This window comes from Salvia miltiorrhiza, chromosome 1, assembly GCF_028751815.1.
Source record: "Salvia miltiorrhiza cultivar Shanhuang (shh) chromosome 1, IMPLAD_Smil_shh, whole genome shotgun sequence".
NCBI classification, from domain to species: domain Eukaryota; kingdom Viridiplantae; phylum Streptophyta; class Magnoliopsida; order Lamiales; family Lamiaceae; genus Salvia; species Salvia miltiorrhiza.
Genome location: NC_080387.1, coordinates 48,388,904 through 48,404,863, shown reverse-complemented (window position 1 = coordinate 48,404,863; position 15,960 = coordinate 48,388,904). Strand labels below are relative to the sequence as shown.

The 15,960-nt window shown below is 39.0% G+C and overlaps 3 protein-coding genes across 4 annotated transcripts; 1 reads left to right on the top strand and 2 right to left on the bottom strand.

Moving 5' to 3' along the window:
• Positions 1-223: 223 nt before the first annotated feature.
• On the bottom strand, positions 224-2,731 carry LOC130988478 (pollen receptor-like kinase 1). Its single transcript, XM_057912344.1, has 2 exons — positions 1,834-2,731; positions 224-1,737 (listed from the first exon to the last, which is right to left on the bottom strand). Exons 1-2 carry the CDS (start codon positions 2,714-2,716, stop codon positions 506-508), a joined length of 2,115 nt encoding a protein of 704 aa, XP_057768327.1. The 5' UTR covers positions 2,717-2,731; the 3' UTR covers positions 224-505.
• Positions 2,732-3,350: 619 nt separating this feature from the next.
• LOC130988462 (uncharacterized) lies at positions 3,351-8,080 on the bottom strand. Of its 2 annotated transcripts, none has more exons than XM_057912325.1 (9): positions 7,847-8,080; positions 7,516-7,621; positions 6,295-6,464; positions 6,032-6,177; positions 5,500-5,591; positions 5,046-5,371; positions 4,445-4,511; positions 4,275-4,334; positions 3,351-3,779 (listed from the first exon to the last, which is right to left on the bottom strand). In XM_057912325.1, the coding sequence occupies exons 1-9, from the start codon at positions 7,978-7,980 to the stop codon at positions 3,594-3,596; spliced, it is 1,287 nt and encodes a 428-aa protein (XP_057768308.1). In that variant the 5' UTR covers positions 7,981-8,080; the 3' UTR covers positions 3,351-3,593. The 2 variants fall into 2 exon arrangements, with proteins under 2 accessions (XP_057768308.1, XP_057768315.1); XM_057912332.1 differs by having other exon boundaries at positions 7,491-7,621; positions 7,847-8,062.
• Positions 8,081-10,055: 1,975 nt separating this feature from the next.
• LOC130988455 (cycloartenol Synthase-like) lies at positions 10,056-15,723 on the top strand. Its single transcript, XM_057912314.1, has 19 exons — positions 10,056-10,211; positions 10,375-10,575; positions 10,696-10,881; positions 11,133-11,222; positions 11,314-11,508; positions 11,613-11,697; positions 12,241-12,407; positions 12,540-12,728; positions 12,829-12,942; positions 13,124-13,246; positions 13,328-13,450; positions 13,543-13,641; positions 13,821-13,877; positions 14,048-14,094; positions 14,342-14,485; positions 14,575-14,752; positions 14,839-14,919; positions 15,145-15,228; positions 15,472-15,723. The coding sequence occupies exons 2-19, from the start codon at positions 10,378-10,380 to the stop codon at positions 15,586-15,588; spliced, it is 2,277 nt and encodes a 758-aa protein (XP_057768297.1). The 5' UTR covers positions 10,056-10,211; positions 10,375-10,377; the 3' UTR covers positions 15,589-15,723.
• The last annotated feature ends 237 nt before the right edge of the window (positions 15,724-15,960 follow it).

Here is a 15,960-nt window from a genome sequence, read left to right as displayed (position 1 = left end):
GAAATCCAAATTACCATCCACACATATCTATTTTGTGTTTTATGGTTTAGAATAATTTTCATTGTTCAAATTTCAAAATTTTCGAAATATATTGCTCTCTTTCCTTGTAAAATAGTGTTTTTTGTTCGTATTTGATTAAAATGCATGCACCTTAACACATTAATAACAAAATTGTGATAATGTATAACATGACGCAACAAAAAAAAAACACAAATTTCCAATGTAATCAAGATCCAGAAAGTATATGTATCCATTAATTAATAATAATCTCTGCAAGAATCCCACTTCTTATAAACATGCATGGAGTATTTTTTTAATTACAATGAGCTGATTTTCTAACAGTCTGCTGCTTCTACCAAACCATCCTCAGACTATCATGAAATGAAAGGATATACAAAAATCATCAAAGAAAGCTCAACCACAACAAGCATAGCATACGTAATTTTGATGTGGGCGAGCAAGCTAGGCGACGATTGAAGCTAGTTTCTTAATTAGCTCTAAATTTTCAAACTGTATCTCTCTCCCTCACCTCCTCAATCTGCTGCGCCGCCTCTTTAATGTCGGGCCTCTCCTCCACCTCCGCCCTGCAGCAAGCAAAGCCGATCCTCAAGAGCTTCATCGTCTCCCCCTGGCAGTCGGCGTCCCTGGCCATGTCGGCGTCGAACACGTCGACGCCGGCGGCCTCGTCGGCGGCGAGGGACTCGACCCAGGCGGCGGCAGCGGCGTCGGCGTCGGGGGCGTCCTTCCTGGGCTTGAGGAAGTCGGCGGGGAAGCGGGCGGTGAGGATCTCGAGGATGAGGATGCCGAGGCTCCAGACGTCGGTCTTCTTGGTGATCCGGCGCGTGTGCTTGTACTCGGGCGACTTGTAGGAGATCATGTGCTGCTCGGCGTGCTCCTGGTTGACGATGGGGACGAGGCCGTAGTCGGTGAGCGACGGCGTGTTGTCGGGGTGGAGGATGACGTTGGACGATTTGAGGTGGCCGTGGGCGGCGGTGAGGCTGGGGAGCTCGGTGTGGAGGTAGAGGAGGCCTCTGGCGACCCCCTTGCTGATGCTGAGGCGCGTGGGCCAGTCGGGGATGCGGCGGCCGGGGCGCGACCTGTTGCCGTGGAGGAGGGCGGCCAGGCTGGTCTTGTTGATGTAGTCGTAGACGAGGAGCTTCTCCTCGCGCCGGTAGTAGAAGGCCACCAGTGGGACCACGTTGGGGTGGCTGAGGCGCCCCAGCCGCCGCATGTGCTCGCTGAAGTCCTGCTTGCTCACGTTGCCCATGTGCCGGTACCGCTTCACCACCACGATCTGCCGCTCCGTCAGCGCGGCCTTGTACGTCGACCCGAACACGCCGCTGCCCAGGATCTCCGCCGACGCCTTCAGCAAGTCCGTCATGTCGAATACATCACAGTCTTCCTTCAGGAACGTGATCCGCACGTTGCCCTCCGACTTCCGCCGCTGGTGCGCGCCTCCCGCCGCCGGGGACGACGGAGCCGACCGCTGCTGCCCGCTCTCCATTCTGTCCAGGGCCGCCCCGCTCTCCACTACAACGGCGGAGAGCACGGCGGGGGCCGCTGCCTCCGCGCCATCCTGCGGGGGTGCGCGGCGCCGGCAGAGGATCAGTATTACCGCTACCAGCGCTGCCAGCGCCGCCGCGACCACGAGTGACATCATTATTATTGTTCCAATAGACAGGCGCAGCGGGTGATTCGCGCACAGCAACAGTGGGGTTCCGCATAAATCTTTGTTGCCTGATATATACTCAAATAGGAAGTCGTGTGATGTCGATATTATTCCATATAAATTTTTAGGGTAAATTGAGAATGGAGGAAGAAAATGTGCTTAACCTAAAAATGCAGAAACTTCCAAATGGCTGAGGCCGGGAGGGATCTCGCCGGAGAGGGCGTTGTTGGCGACGCTGAAGTTCTTTAGTTGACCTTGTCGAAACTGCGGTAATCCGCCTTCGAACCTATTGTTCTGCAGCATAAGCTCCTGCAGCGCCGGCAGACCGGCCAGAGAAGCCGGAATCTCGCCGGAGAACTCGTTGTTATCCAAATCAAGCTGCGCCAACGCCACCATTCCCAGGAACGCGTTCGCCGGAATCGCGCCGGACATCTTATTATTGGAAAGCGAAACAACTCTGACGTTGGGGAGCGCGGCCAGATTAGGCAGAGGACCGGCGAAACTGTTGCCGGCGAAGCTGAGGACTTTCAAATTAGGTAGCTGCGCGAGGGCATCGACGTCGATGGTACCCTCCAAGCCCATGCTCTGGAGCTGGAGGCCGCCGACGGTTCCGTTCTCGCACAGAAGGCCGTTCCAATTGGCGGCGGAGTCTGTGCATGGGGGGGCGGGGGCGGTCCAGTTGGAAAGGGCGAGGGCGTTGTTGGTGATGGAGGCCTTGAATTTGAGGAGAGCGTCGGCCTCCGGCTGGGCGGAGGCGAGATGGAGGAGGAGAAGGAAAGCGATGAGGAGGAATGCATGCGAGGTTGATGGGGAAGCCCTAGCCATTGTAATGGCGTAGGAGCGGCGGTGGTTGTGGTGCGCGCACTTTGGGGAGGCGCGCGGCCCTCGGCAGGAGGTCCTGCCGGCGACAGTGACGGTTGGGTAGAAGGGAAGGAGAAAGAAATGAGAAATTTGTGTGGAAGAAATGAGTGCCCAACCCCTCTTTTGTTTTCTGCCTCCTCTACTTCCTCCCGATATATGTGCCCGCCTTTTCCTGCGCTTCGCCATTCCATTCTTCCACTTCAAATACTTCCATCTCTATCTTTCTTTCTTTTTCTTAGTATTTTTTTATGCATAACATTTTTTTTTATCAATATAGGATTTACAGTAATTACACCATTTCATAATAACACCTACCGCATCTATCACATATGGGAAAATTACAGTTTGATATCGATTTTTTTTTTTTTTTGAGACCATTGATATCGAATTACTATAACATAAATTAATTTTTTGAATTATACATAATTACAATCAATTACCGAAACTATTCACCTTTTAAAAAATTATCCCAAACATTACAATTAGAGATACAAGATATCACAAAACTAACTAAAATATCTCAAAATTCAATTTTTGATCTATAAAAGACTGTGTCACTCGTCAGAAGCTGATGTGAATTTTAAAACAAATACATTGAAAATGAACTATAGCATCAAAGCTAAGCTGTTCTGCTGCCTACTTAAAAATGATAGTAATTCTAGACGAGGCACATTTTTTTCATGATAAATAAATTAAATTAAATTTTGGGATATTTTCGTTAGCTTTGTGAGAGCTCGGATATTTTTAGTGGTAATTATATATGTATAATTGGAGACATTTGTTATTAAGAAGTTAGTAGTTCAGATATTTAATGGTCGTCTGGGAATAAAATTAATAATTAAAATAAATGACAATTATGCAGAATACAACATCCCAATTTGAACAATATCTTGACGGCAAGAATGGGTTACACATAATATGGGAACATTTTCAGCCGTAGCTCTGATTTATGAGCTTTCGCTCATGCTAAACCCTAGTTTTCCACCATGCATAAAAGTGAGGTTGAATTTTCTATAAGTTTGATCTCAATTTCGAAGCAAAAATGGGAGCTAGCAAGCTAAACTCAAGGGATTAAGCAAGTTTTCTTGTCAAATTCTTTATAGCCTACATCAACAAGGCAAAGGCCATCTGAAGGTGCAGGCGGAGCAGTGGCGCGCCTGCAGGTGGCGTCCATTAGCTTTATCAATCCGTCTTCTTCTGCACCAGCAGCTGCTTCCCTAATTGCTGTTGCTACAAGAACTCGAACCATCTGGTAAGCACAAGAAAGCAATGAGATCAGGTAAAAAAGATGAACTTATATAATCAAATAAATCAATCCTAATCTTTTCGAGCTAGTGCTTTGATGGTGCCTTCCATCAGGAAGAAGAAAAAAAAGTGAAAACCCTTCTCCAAAGGGGAGACAAACTATTTCGAGAAATATCTTCTTGTACACCCGTGGTGGTTCATAAAGTTCTTGGGAGCAGCTATATCAACAAGTTTACAGATCATTTCTTTTATAAGACAAATCCGAAATCCTATTCGTTGACAGACATTGGGGATAATACTGCAGTTAGGATCAAATGCTACATAGTGCTCATGCTCAGCTTGGGACATGCCATATACAGAAGAAAATCAAGCAGAATAAATTAAAATAATGGAAATTACATATACATTTGGATCAGATTGGGCTATTCAGTAGAGAGGCGACGATTTGACTGAAGTAGATGGAAATTTATGCAAGTTTTAGGGTGAAAGAAGTAGCTACCTTTCGCAAGAAGCGATTAGCGACCAACTCAACACACATTACCTTGGTTCTGTCTCCATCCTTTTGTATATGCAAGTGTTAAAAAAATCAATCACTAAAGAAAAAGAAAATAACATAAAAGCTTATTCGGATTTATGTTGATGCCATAATAATTAGCATGTATTTTTAACCTTAGGACAGGGTAAATAGGCCTCTGCAGCTCGTGCATGGAAGACAAAGCACTCTGTTGGTGGACCACTGCAATATGATGAAAAACTTGCAGTTAGAAGTGAGGAGTCCAAATTGGAAAAGAAGGGATACAAAAAAAGATAATGAAAATGAATTTGAACTCATACACCAAATTAGATACTACTATAACTTATGAATGTTGGGTAACTTTAAAACTATGTCACCACCAGTATAATGTCCTATATGCCTGATGAAGATTAATGTTGCTTCGTCCAACCAAAGAGAATCAGATAAAATAACTAAAAGGCACAAACGGTAACTCAGATTCAAATTACTAGTTTGCTTTCCTTTATCGATGTGAAGAAAAAACAATCTGCAAATGCCAATATAGGAAAATGATGACATACACCGATCGCAAACCAAAGTCAGATTTACAGTTGAAGCATGGTCAAGTATCACAAACCAAGGCACACGATGAAAGCCTTGAACAGGTCCAGATTTGGCTAAGCCATGACTTAAGATCGAGGAACACTATGTAATCACAAAATCATCAGAAGGAGATGAAATTACGGATAACATTTGAGTTGAAGCCATCAAACTTACATGTTTCTAGAGGCCTTAGTATCTCGTGCAAACATCCTGAAGGAAAGTAACTTTCCTTCCAGTTGATGTAGTAGACAGTTCACACGGCTTACTTCAAAAGTGAATGGTTTGCTTCCTGATTTTTGCGTCTGACCATAATCATCATCTTCATCTTCACAATTTTGCTCACCCAAGCCTTCATCATCTTCATCTTGGCAAATAGCTTTATTCAAATTATCATTCTTACATCCACTGATTTCATCATCCACATTTTCTTCATTAATAGGAAATATATAGAAATAGTGCCTCCATTTTGCAGAGAAATTAGGATGAAAATCACGAGAGACCTAAAATATATCAGGAAAACAAGTGAGTTATTATTCCAGAAATCCTTGATACATGCTCTTAGATTGCTTCATAATAGGTATGATTAGAGAAGCCATATTGACTATAAACTTCATAACTGAAATGAAACCTGAGAAACAGAAGTGACCCTTATCTTCCCTGGTGCTGCAGACTTTAGCGCATCCTCAATGTCTAGAGCTTTAACATCTTTTCTCCATGTATCTAAGCAGGCAAGATGTCGGGTGAGCAATTCAAATTGGTAGAAATTTATATAAAGGAGGGATGATGTAATTAATATATAGACCATGACCCGGGGAGACATCTCGGGAAAATGGATTGTATTTTTGCAACATCAGCCTCTAGCCTAATATATGAGAGGAAATAATTCTTGACATGTTTCATATGATTTACAAATATATTTTGGAGATTGTCATCAGCTAACACCCTTCTTTTGTAAAAAGGAGGGCATAAACATAAGCTTAGATATCAAAAGGTTTTCTTGGGGGGAACAATCTTATAATGAGCTCATCTAGAAGCAAGTAGCGCTGCAAGATGGCTATGACAAACAGACAACCATAGGCACTCATTCCAAGACAAACCATTGAATACATATACATGAAATTTACCAAATTGAAGAGATACATAGATAAAGAGAAGCATACAGAAAGCACAAACTTGTCCTAGAGCTGTCACCCCTTTATCTGTTCGCCCGGCAACGAGGGCACAACCTTCTAATGGCAATTTCTTTTCCTTCAACAGCTGAGCTTTCTTTTCATCAACAAATTTCCCAAGAGAACTTTCAACCAATCTGTTCATAAAAATAATAAGAAATTCGTTACTCAACCAAATGTAGCAGCTTAAAAATGGATAACTAAAACACTCATTTAAATAAACAAAACCACTGATGGAAAAGTACAATACCCACCCTTGAACTGTGTTTAGACCAGGCTGTTTCTGCCACCCATCAAAAGAATTTCCATTGTAGGAGATAAGTATTTTGAATGTGGCCCTCGCCCATCTCCCGGTTCTACCCTTAGCCGGAACACTTTCTGATTCAGGTTTGTCAAAACCATCGACAGCATCTACATCATTCGTCTGTGTCAAAACTAAAAATATTAACCTTGAAATGACAGAATATTAAATTATAGAAAAGATGTTTAAGATCCTTGAAATTTTCAAACAGGTTGCTCAGCAAGAGGGAGAAGTTCACAGATAAGAGTTACAAAATGATTACTTCTTGTACAATAATTTGAAAATTAGAATAAAAGAAGGAAATAGTATAGACGTCTTTCTCTATATTAAGTTCATCTTCATGATGCCACCCTTCCCTTCCCATCTAATCATTAGGTTAACGAGATAATTGGGAATCCTAAAGACCAACTAAATCCAGGGTTATGCATTCCCTTAAATACTTTGTTCCTTCCTCATTAACAATTCAGTATCAAGACTGTTACAACATAATTGTTTCATTTTCTCCAGTAGTCATTGTACAAGGGGGAAAGGCTTATTGTTCCAATTTGTACAAATGTTAGCAAGATGGGTATGCATAATGTTAGCAAGATTAAGATAGACAGATGTAGGATTCTTTTTCAATTTGTACAAGGGGAAAGGCTTATTGTCTTACAATTGGTATGCATAATATTATATTGACACTTGCTCCTGTCCGAACAGTACTTCACACTTTGCCAAATTGGATGACTAGAAAGCCTTTTATTTACCATACAAAGTTGAACAGGATAAATGAAATACCATATTCCCTTATACGTACAAACACTGATGAAGAGTCAGAGACTCCCAAGTTTCTGAAGAATGCCGAACTCTTCTATCAAATATTATTATACTAGCAGATAGCATATAACATGAATAATTAGCAAAAACTACTAGCCCAAGCATTCAGGAAGAAGGCATAATCGAGTTGCAGGAAGAGGAATGACACAATTCCCTCACTAAACTAGATTATGCCATAATTGAGAAATAAATTTAAATTTCAAAGATATCACTCTAAGATAAAGGAAGCAGATAGCTTCTATAGATCCACAAAACCTGGTCTTTTCAACCAGTACCCCAGAAATTCAAATCCAAAGAGAAACACAAACACATAGATTGTATTAAGAGTTCAACCTTTGCAACTTTAACAAATTCCCACCTCTTCCGGAAACAATTGATGCAACGATTGGCGGCCATTCACCACATCTAAATAAAAATCATTAATCTTATGCCACGGTCTTGCGTACATGAACTCGTAGCTTTCCCTGCCACAACCAATCACATTCCCTCGTTAAGTCGTTATAACAGTAGCATCTCACTAGCACAAACCACACCCATTATTACAATGAATCGTTCCGTATCTTCAACATATTCGAACTTCGAAGGAATCAGTTAGTCGCAACAATGATTCAGCCAAATATTAGATCACGAAAACCTAATTGAGCACGCTAGAATGAAAAGAATTGAAAAGTTTGGACGAGTTGACTAACCTTGCAGTCCATCTGTAGAGACTGCGGGCGTCAGTATGTTGGTACTGAACGTAATCCCTCGGAGGCGGTGGTGCGGGGCTCTCCATCAGGTTTCTCAGCCGCATAACCGCCGTTGTCCCCGGCTGCTTTATCATATCTCTCTTACAGTTATTGGCGCCTTAGTATTTTTCTTTAAACTTTTTTTTTTGAGGTATTTAACTTTTTTTTAAGTAAGAGCTAAATTAAAACAATACTAACTCGTTAGATTATGAACTCATATAGTCATATTATTAAACAATGAAATTTAATATTCGATCGCTTATCTAAAAAATACAAATTATGACCATCTTTTACAATTTCAATGCTCGCACCCCTTATCTCCCTCGTTGCTAGTTGTACCGCGGCCGCTGGCAAGTCAGTAGCCACGCCTTCTCTCTCTCACCCGCTCTCGCTCATGCCGTGTTGCCCGTGGCAGCGCCCTTCTCTCGTGTCCTTTCTCTTGGCACAAATGGGTATTAAGTCTACTGCTAACAACACGTATTGAATACAGAACCGATCACCTACCCACTGTGGGCATGCATAACGTGCCCACCATGATGTGGCAATTGTAATTATAGTAAGATAATTTTAATTAGAGTAAGATTTATTAGTTATCTTTCCTAATTAAAATTGTCACATCAATGGTGGGCACATTATGCTTGCCCACGGTGGGTAGGTGATCGGTTCTGATTATTCAATCTTAAAATGAAAATCAACTGTTAAATTGTTAAGAGAAATTTGGCCCATAGTAAAGGATGATAAATGGGCTTCTAAATATAAAAATCTTTACCCATTAAATCAAGTAAAAGTCTATATATAGCCCAACATAAAATAAATACACTATAAATAATTTTATTTAGGCCCAAGTTAAATTAAAAATAATTAAGAATATAACTTTCTATTTTAATAGGTATAACCTATAGTTCAAAATCATTCATCTAACTAGGGGTGTGACTAGACAAATTTATAAGTTAGAATATAATAACATTTCAATGGCTTCACAATAAATAAAAATTCAAACAATTCAAAGATAAATAACTTCAAATAAATAAATTGGTTTCGGACTGTCAGTGTGTCACAATAGTCCTACGAAGGGTTTTGTTATTGAGATTATTATAAATTATAAAATTACATAAAAATTATATACCGATTTGTTCTTTTTATTAATTATTTGAAGATAAGATGAACAAATAGAATCTTGATTTTTATATAATATATAAAATTAATGATCTTAATAATAATTTATGAGATATTATAATTAAAATAATATACTCATAAAACAAAAAATATATTAATATAGGCTAAACATGATCGATGTTCACATAAAGTATTGCATAGTATTTCTCTCTCTTTATATATGTGTGTATATATTTGAGTTGAATTAAACTCTTTTATATTGAGATTGCATGCTTTGTTTTTTATTTATTATTATAAATGTTGTGCATATGTAAGGCTAGATTTATACAAAAACTAATTCATTTAGAGTTAATTTCATAACAATGTTTACTTATACTCCCTAGCTCCGTCCACTAATTCATGACCTAAGAGAGAAAGCACGAATATTAAGAAAAAATATATTGTTTATTAATTGAATGAAGAAAAAATGTATTGGGACCCACCAATTAAAAAATATATAAATAGTTACTAAAAATGAATAGGACATGAATTTGTGAATGGACCAAAAATGAAAGTAGGACATGAATTGGTGGAGGGGGGATAATAATAATAATAATAATAATAATAATAATAATAATAATAATAATAATAATACTCCTATTTACAGTTTTATGCATACAATTATTATTATTTTACAACATGCTTCTCTTATGTATAAAACAATGCTTCAAATAAAAAATTATTTGATCACCCTTATTGGGAGTAATGTACTAATAATCAATCTAGTAATGTGGCAATTTAGTTCTACTAAGTCATATATTGAGTTCACAAATTAATGTGAGCATCAATGAGTGGATATGTGTCTCGAGAGAATGCCATCATAAAGTCAAATACAAGAAGAAGAAGAAGATATAGATTTGAATCTTAATTTTTAAACAATTAGTAATAAATTTTGAACCGCAAAACGTGACCAAACGAGCTTTTGTGTTGTTTTGTACAGCACATTGGATATAGAGTCAAAAATGGCAGCTAGCACTTGAAAATAATGCATGCTGATATTTGAATTTCCACAAAAAAATCTGGATTAAAGTCAACTGAGTGAGAAGTCTCAGTCAACGGCGTCAACGCAGGAGACTTCATATCAACGAAGCCCAGAAACAGTTGCATGCATGCGATACTGTATGCTCTGTTTACTCCACTTGTAATTCTAACTGCCACTGCGACTGTTTAGGTATATCGATAACGCCTGAACAAGTACTTTTACGCATTTCTCATGCTTTCCTGCATTTGATTTCTGCATATTTCATCCATGAAAACTTGATTTGTTGCTCTCTTTCTGACATGAAATTCGTCCGATTTTATTCCATTTTCTCTAACTATTCGGTGCAAAAAAGGGGATGTGGAAGTTGAAGATCGCGGAGGGTTCGAGCCCTTGGCTGCGCACTGTAAATGGACACGTCGGCCGCCAAGTCTGGGAGTTCGATCCCAGTCTCGGCTCTCCCGAAGAGCTGGCCGAGATCGAGAAGCTTCGCAAGGAGTTTCGCGATCATCGTTTCGAGAAGAAGCATTCTTCGGATCTTCTCATGAGACTTCAGGTTCACCCAGGCGCAAAATTAGTTTCATTGAAAATTCGGATGAACTCTGCTAATTAATATCTCTACTTGAAAAAATAATGATAACAATTTGGCATGATGATCAAATTAAGTTTGTGACAGTTTGCGAAGGATAATCGGAGCTCCGTGAATCTGCCCCAAGTAAAAGTGAATGATGTGGAAGATATTACGGAAGATAAAGTGGCAAATACATTGAGAAGGGGCATCGGTTTCCATTCAACTCTGCAGGCTGATGATGGTCATTGGCCAGGAGATTATGGAGGTTCACTGTTTCTAATGCCTGGACTTGTGAGTATCCATTTTCGCCCTTCTTCATTTCTAGGGCTCAATTGTGAAAATGATTTCTGAGATTTGGGACCAACTGTGCCCATCTTGTTTTCTGTTTTGCAAGTTGAATCCCGAATAAATAACTTGACGAATGTTTTTAAGATTACCTGTGTTATTGACTGCATATAGTATCAGTTAGAAATGTATAAAGCTCATCACAAAATGAATTTTGGGAACTTTGATAAATTCTTCATGTGTGTGTTTTCTGCAAGGTCATTGCACTATCTGTTACTGGGGCATTAAATGCAGCGTTTTCAGAAGAGCACAAACGTGAGATTCGTCGTTATCTCTATAATCATCAGGTGAAGACTGCATTTCAACATGTACCTTTATGATACTTGCTTCCATTTTGAGGAACTACATGTGTTTAGTGCCAAATATGCTTTGCAACAGAACGAAGATGGTGGATGGGGTCTGCACATAGAGGGTCTAAGCACCATGTTTGGTTCCGTTTTGAGCTACGTTACTTTGAGATTGCTTGGTGAAGAAGCAGATGGTGGAGATGGATCAATGGTGAAATGTCGAGAATGGATCTTAAGTCACGGTGGGGCTACGGCAGTAACGTCATGGGGAAAGATGTGGCTCTCGGTTCAGAACTCATCCCTTATATCTGTTGTTTGATGAATGCACCATACCATGTTGTATGCACGCTTAGGATTTTCTTTTCTTTATCTTTGATTCTTACGGTTTAGGTACTTGGGGCATTCGAATGGTCTGGGAACAATCCTATGCCACCTGAGATGTGGCTTCTTCCCTATATTCTTCCGTTCCATCCAGGTAACTTCACCACTTTGAGACCTTTGGCTATCTTTCTTTTGGTTTGTTTTATCGATGGCATGACTTATCTACTCGTATTTTTATTCATTGATCAAGAGTGCTTGCTTTCTGTATCATGTCTAAAATCAATATTGTCGACTCTAAAAGGATCAATGTCTGGTTGAAGTTTGTAGGAAGCTGATTGTTGTTTGATAAATTCTGAACCTGACATTTTCTTTATGAAACACTGGCACAGTTGCGACTCTTGGACTTGGACTGATAGAGATAATCAAGAAACCATTTAATCGTGTTAATCAGTATATTATGACCGGTTACCTCAAATAAGAAATAATAGACCTTGGCTAATGTCTTCCCTCAAAATATGTTGCTTCAACATACTGCCATTGCTTAGAAGAGCTTTATGTAGTCATTCTGCTTTAGTTTCTTGCTATAATGACATGCCTCCTTTCGAGGTCTGTGTGGTTCGATTACAGTTGTTTCTTAATGATGTGTTGTGCATATTATCCTGTATATGAAACAGATTATTCTTTGATCAATTTGCAGGAAGGATGTGGAATCATTGTCGAATGGTATACCTCCCTATGTCCTATTTGTATGGGAAAAGATTTGTTGGCCCAATCACACCCACAGTACTTTCTCTGAGGAAGGAGCTTTATACACTTCCATATGGTGAAATAGACTGGGACAGAGCTCGCAATGAATGTGCAAAGGTGGGTTAGAGCCACATGTAAATTCATAAAGAGTCATATTGTAAATTGGAATAAAAAATCATAAACAAAATTTAAGAAGAAACCTCATTCTGTTTTTGTGGTAATTATAACTGATTCTGTCTTCTGCTACAGGAAGATCTCTACTACCCCCACCCTATTGTACAAGACATACTTTGGGCTACCCTTCACAAAGTTGTGGAACCCATTTTGATGCAATGGCCCGGGAATAAGTTGAGAGATAAAGCTCTACGAACTGTAACGGTGCATATACATTATGAGGATGAGAACACAAATTATATATGTTTAGGTCCTGTGAACAAGGTGCATTTGAAACTGTTTGACAACCAAACCTCATAGTTATTTGTGAAATTGTATTCAAAATTCTGGACCAAACATAATTGCGTCTCTTATTCACTTTCAGGTGCTAAATATGCTTTGCTGTTGGGTGGAAGATCAAAATTCCGAAGCTTTCAAATTGCATCTTCCAAGAATCTATGATTATCTGTGGCTTGCTGAAGATGGCATGAAAATGATGGTAATACTACATTCTAGTTTCTGATCTTTTCATGTTTCATCCACTACTATGCCTTCAAAAACAGAACCAGTTATAGGCACATATAACAGATTCAACTTTGATCAATTTTATTGTTGCGTTGGATTTTATTCTGCTGAGCTACTGCAGACATAACAGTATCAAGCAAAATGTTGCGTTTCAGGGATACAATGGAAGTCAGTTATGGGACACTGGCTTTGCTATTCAAGCCATAATTTCAACAAAGCTTGGTGAAGAATTTGGCCCAACTTTAAGAAAAGCACATACATACTTGAAGCAATCCCAGGTTAACCTTGACCTTCCATTTATTCTACTTTCATAACCCATAGCAGTTATCTGATATCTTCCTCAATTTTCATCTTTAAAGTTGCTACACGACTGCCCTGGCAATCTAGAGTTTTGGTATCGTCACATTTCCAAAGGTGCCTGGCCATTTTCAACCGGAGACCATGGATGGCCGATTTCAGATTGCACTTCTGAGGGACTGAAAGTTAGTTGAATCTGATGTTTTTTTTTTTTTTTTTTTCAGATTTCATTCTTTCTGTAATATATATGTCATGACATTATGTTCCTTCAATTCAGGCAGTTCTGCTACTGTCAAAGCTACCAGCTGAAACTGTGGGTGAATCACTGGATGCAAAGAGGCTGTATGATGCTGTGAATGTTATTCTATCACTACAGGTATCTCTATCCGCGGTTGGACTTCATTGATTTCATAGTTTGAACGGCAAATCATAGCCAAAAAGGCACTGCTGTTGACAATCTTCTTTTATCTTTATTACATAAATGTATGAGATTACATATTCTCTTGCCTTGAAAGGATAAAGAGAAGTGAGTTAAGTTTCAAAAACTTTTTGCAGAATGCAGATGGAGGCTACGGAACATATGAGTTGGCACGTTCCTATAACTGGTTGGAGGTACATTTATCCAGCGTGGACGTTGCCAATTATAACAAACACTTTCACATGCTTGATCTCAAACCTCAAATCTTGGCAGTTTTTTGCCTTGACATAAGCCTTATTCATTATACATGGTACTCCAACTTTACAATATACGGCTAATGTGATTCTGCACGCTTATCACGCAGCTAATCAACCCTGCTGAAACTTTTGGTAACATCATCATTGATTATCCGTAAGACACCTCTACCTTTGCTTATCCATGCACAATAAGAAGTTTTATTTTGTACCTTCTCATGTCATCGAAGGCATTGAGTGCTAGTGATTTTAGTTTCTCAGTTTTTGTCTTTAATTCAAGTATTTCATTTCTATGTAATCAATAAAAGTTATCTCTGAAATCATTTAAGCCAGACTACTCATGGCACGTGAAACTTCATCATCCAAAACAATTGATCCTCTCAACTAATCTGACTTACCTGCAGCTGTGTTGAATGCACCTCAGCTGCAATTCAAGCATTAGCAGAATTCATGCGATCACATCCTGATCACCGAAGAGAAGAAGTGGAGAGCTGTATAGAAAAAGGTGCTAAATTCATTGAAAAGATTCAAGAAGCAGATGGCTCCTGGTCAGTTTTCCCTCCCTTTTTTTGAGACCATGAATCATGCATATATTGATTTCTTTGTCATTAATAGGAAGATCAATATTCTATTGCAGGTATGGAAACTGGGGAGTTTGCTACACTTATGGAACGTGGTTCGGGGTGAAAGGCCTCGTGGCAGCTGGGCGAAGCTCCAGTGGTAGCTCTGCCATTCGCAAGGCTCGTGATTTTCTGCTGTCTAAACAGCTTCCTTGTGGTGGCTGGGGAGAGAGTTATCTCTCATGTCAAAACAAGGTTTTGGGAATTTCTAAATAAGCCATCTCTGATATGTATGGTGATGTTTGAATGCTTGATGGATAATGGTTTGTGTATGTATTTAGGTGTATACAAATCTAAAAGGCAACAGGTCTCATGTGGTGAATACAGCATGGGCATTGATGGCTCTTGTTGAAGCTGGCCAGGTAACATTTTTTTCTGGGCAAATAACCCATAAATATATGCACTTCTTGTTCTTATTTTATAACCACATGTTAATGTGAAAATTGTTGAAATTAAAAGATACATACATATATCTAATTTGACGATTTTGAAAGAACAAAAAAAAAAAAAAAAAGTTTGATGGGGGCCTTGCCCACTGGGAACAAGTAGCTGATGCGTTTTTGGTCCCGTGTTACAATGTTGTGCAGGCTGAGAGAGATCCGATGCCGGTGCATCGTGCAGCAAAACTCCTAATAAATTCTCAATGTGAAAATGGGGATTTCCCGCAGCAGGTAATTCTGTTATAAATTATTTTGATAAGAATTTCGTCTCGCCCACTCCTACTTGTTACTTTCAAATTTTAAGAACATTGATTCTCGATTAATCAACACTTAACGTGATTATTAAATGATCAGATGTTCAAAACATGCTATACCCACTTCCTGAAATAAATGGTTATCCACAAAATTAAGAATATTATAAACCTTCCACAATATTGGAAAGCATTGCTTATAACTATCATCTTTGTTTCGCAGGAGATAATGGGAATCTACAATGGGAATTGCACGGTTTCGTATGCTGCATACAGGAACGTATTCCCTATCTGGGCGCTAGGCGAATACTTTTGTCACGTTTTACGCAACCAAAGCTAAATAATTCATTCTAAAAATAAATATGTAGTATAATAAACTTTGATGTATGCTATTCAATATACTGATTCAGTTTGCTAATGTATACAAAATACATACATGACATGAGTATATCTGATGAGATACTTTGTCCCACAATTTATTGTGTACCATCGTGACTCATTCTTAATTATCCAAATACTTATCACTAAAATTTGAAATTAGAAAAAACTATATATCCTAACTTTGAATTAATTACCCAAATAATTCATTATTAATTCAAATAAATATAAAAAATAATTATAAACCATAATGGGATGAATTAACTCTAATTAATCATCTTAAAATTATATTGAAACATAATAAATTAAAATTAAAGAAAAACTAATTAAAAAA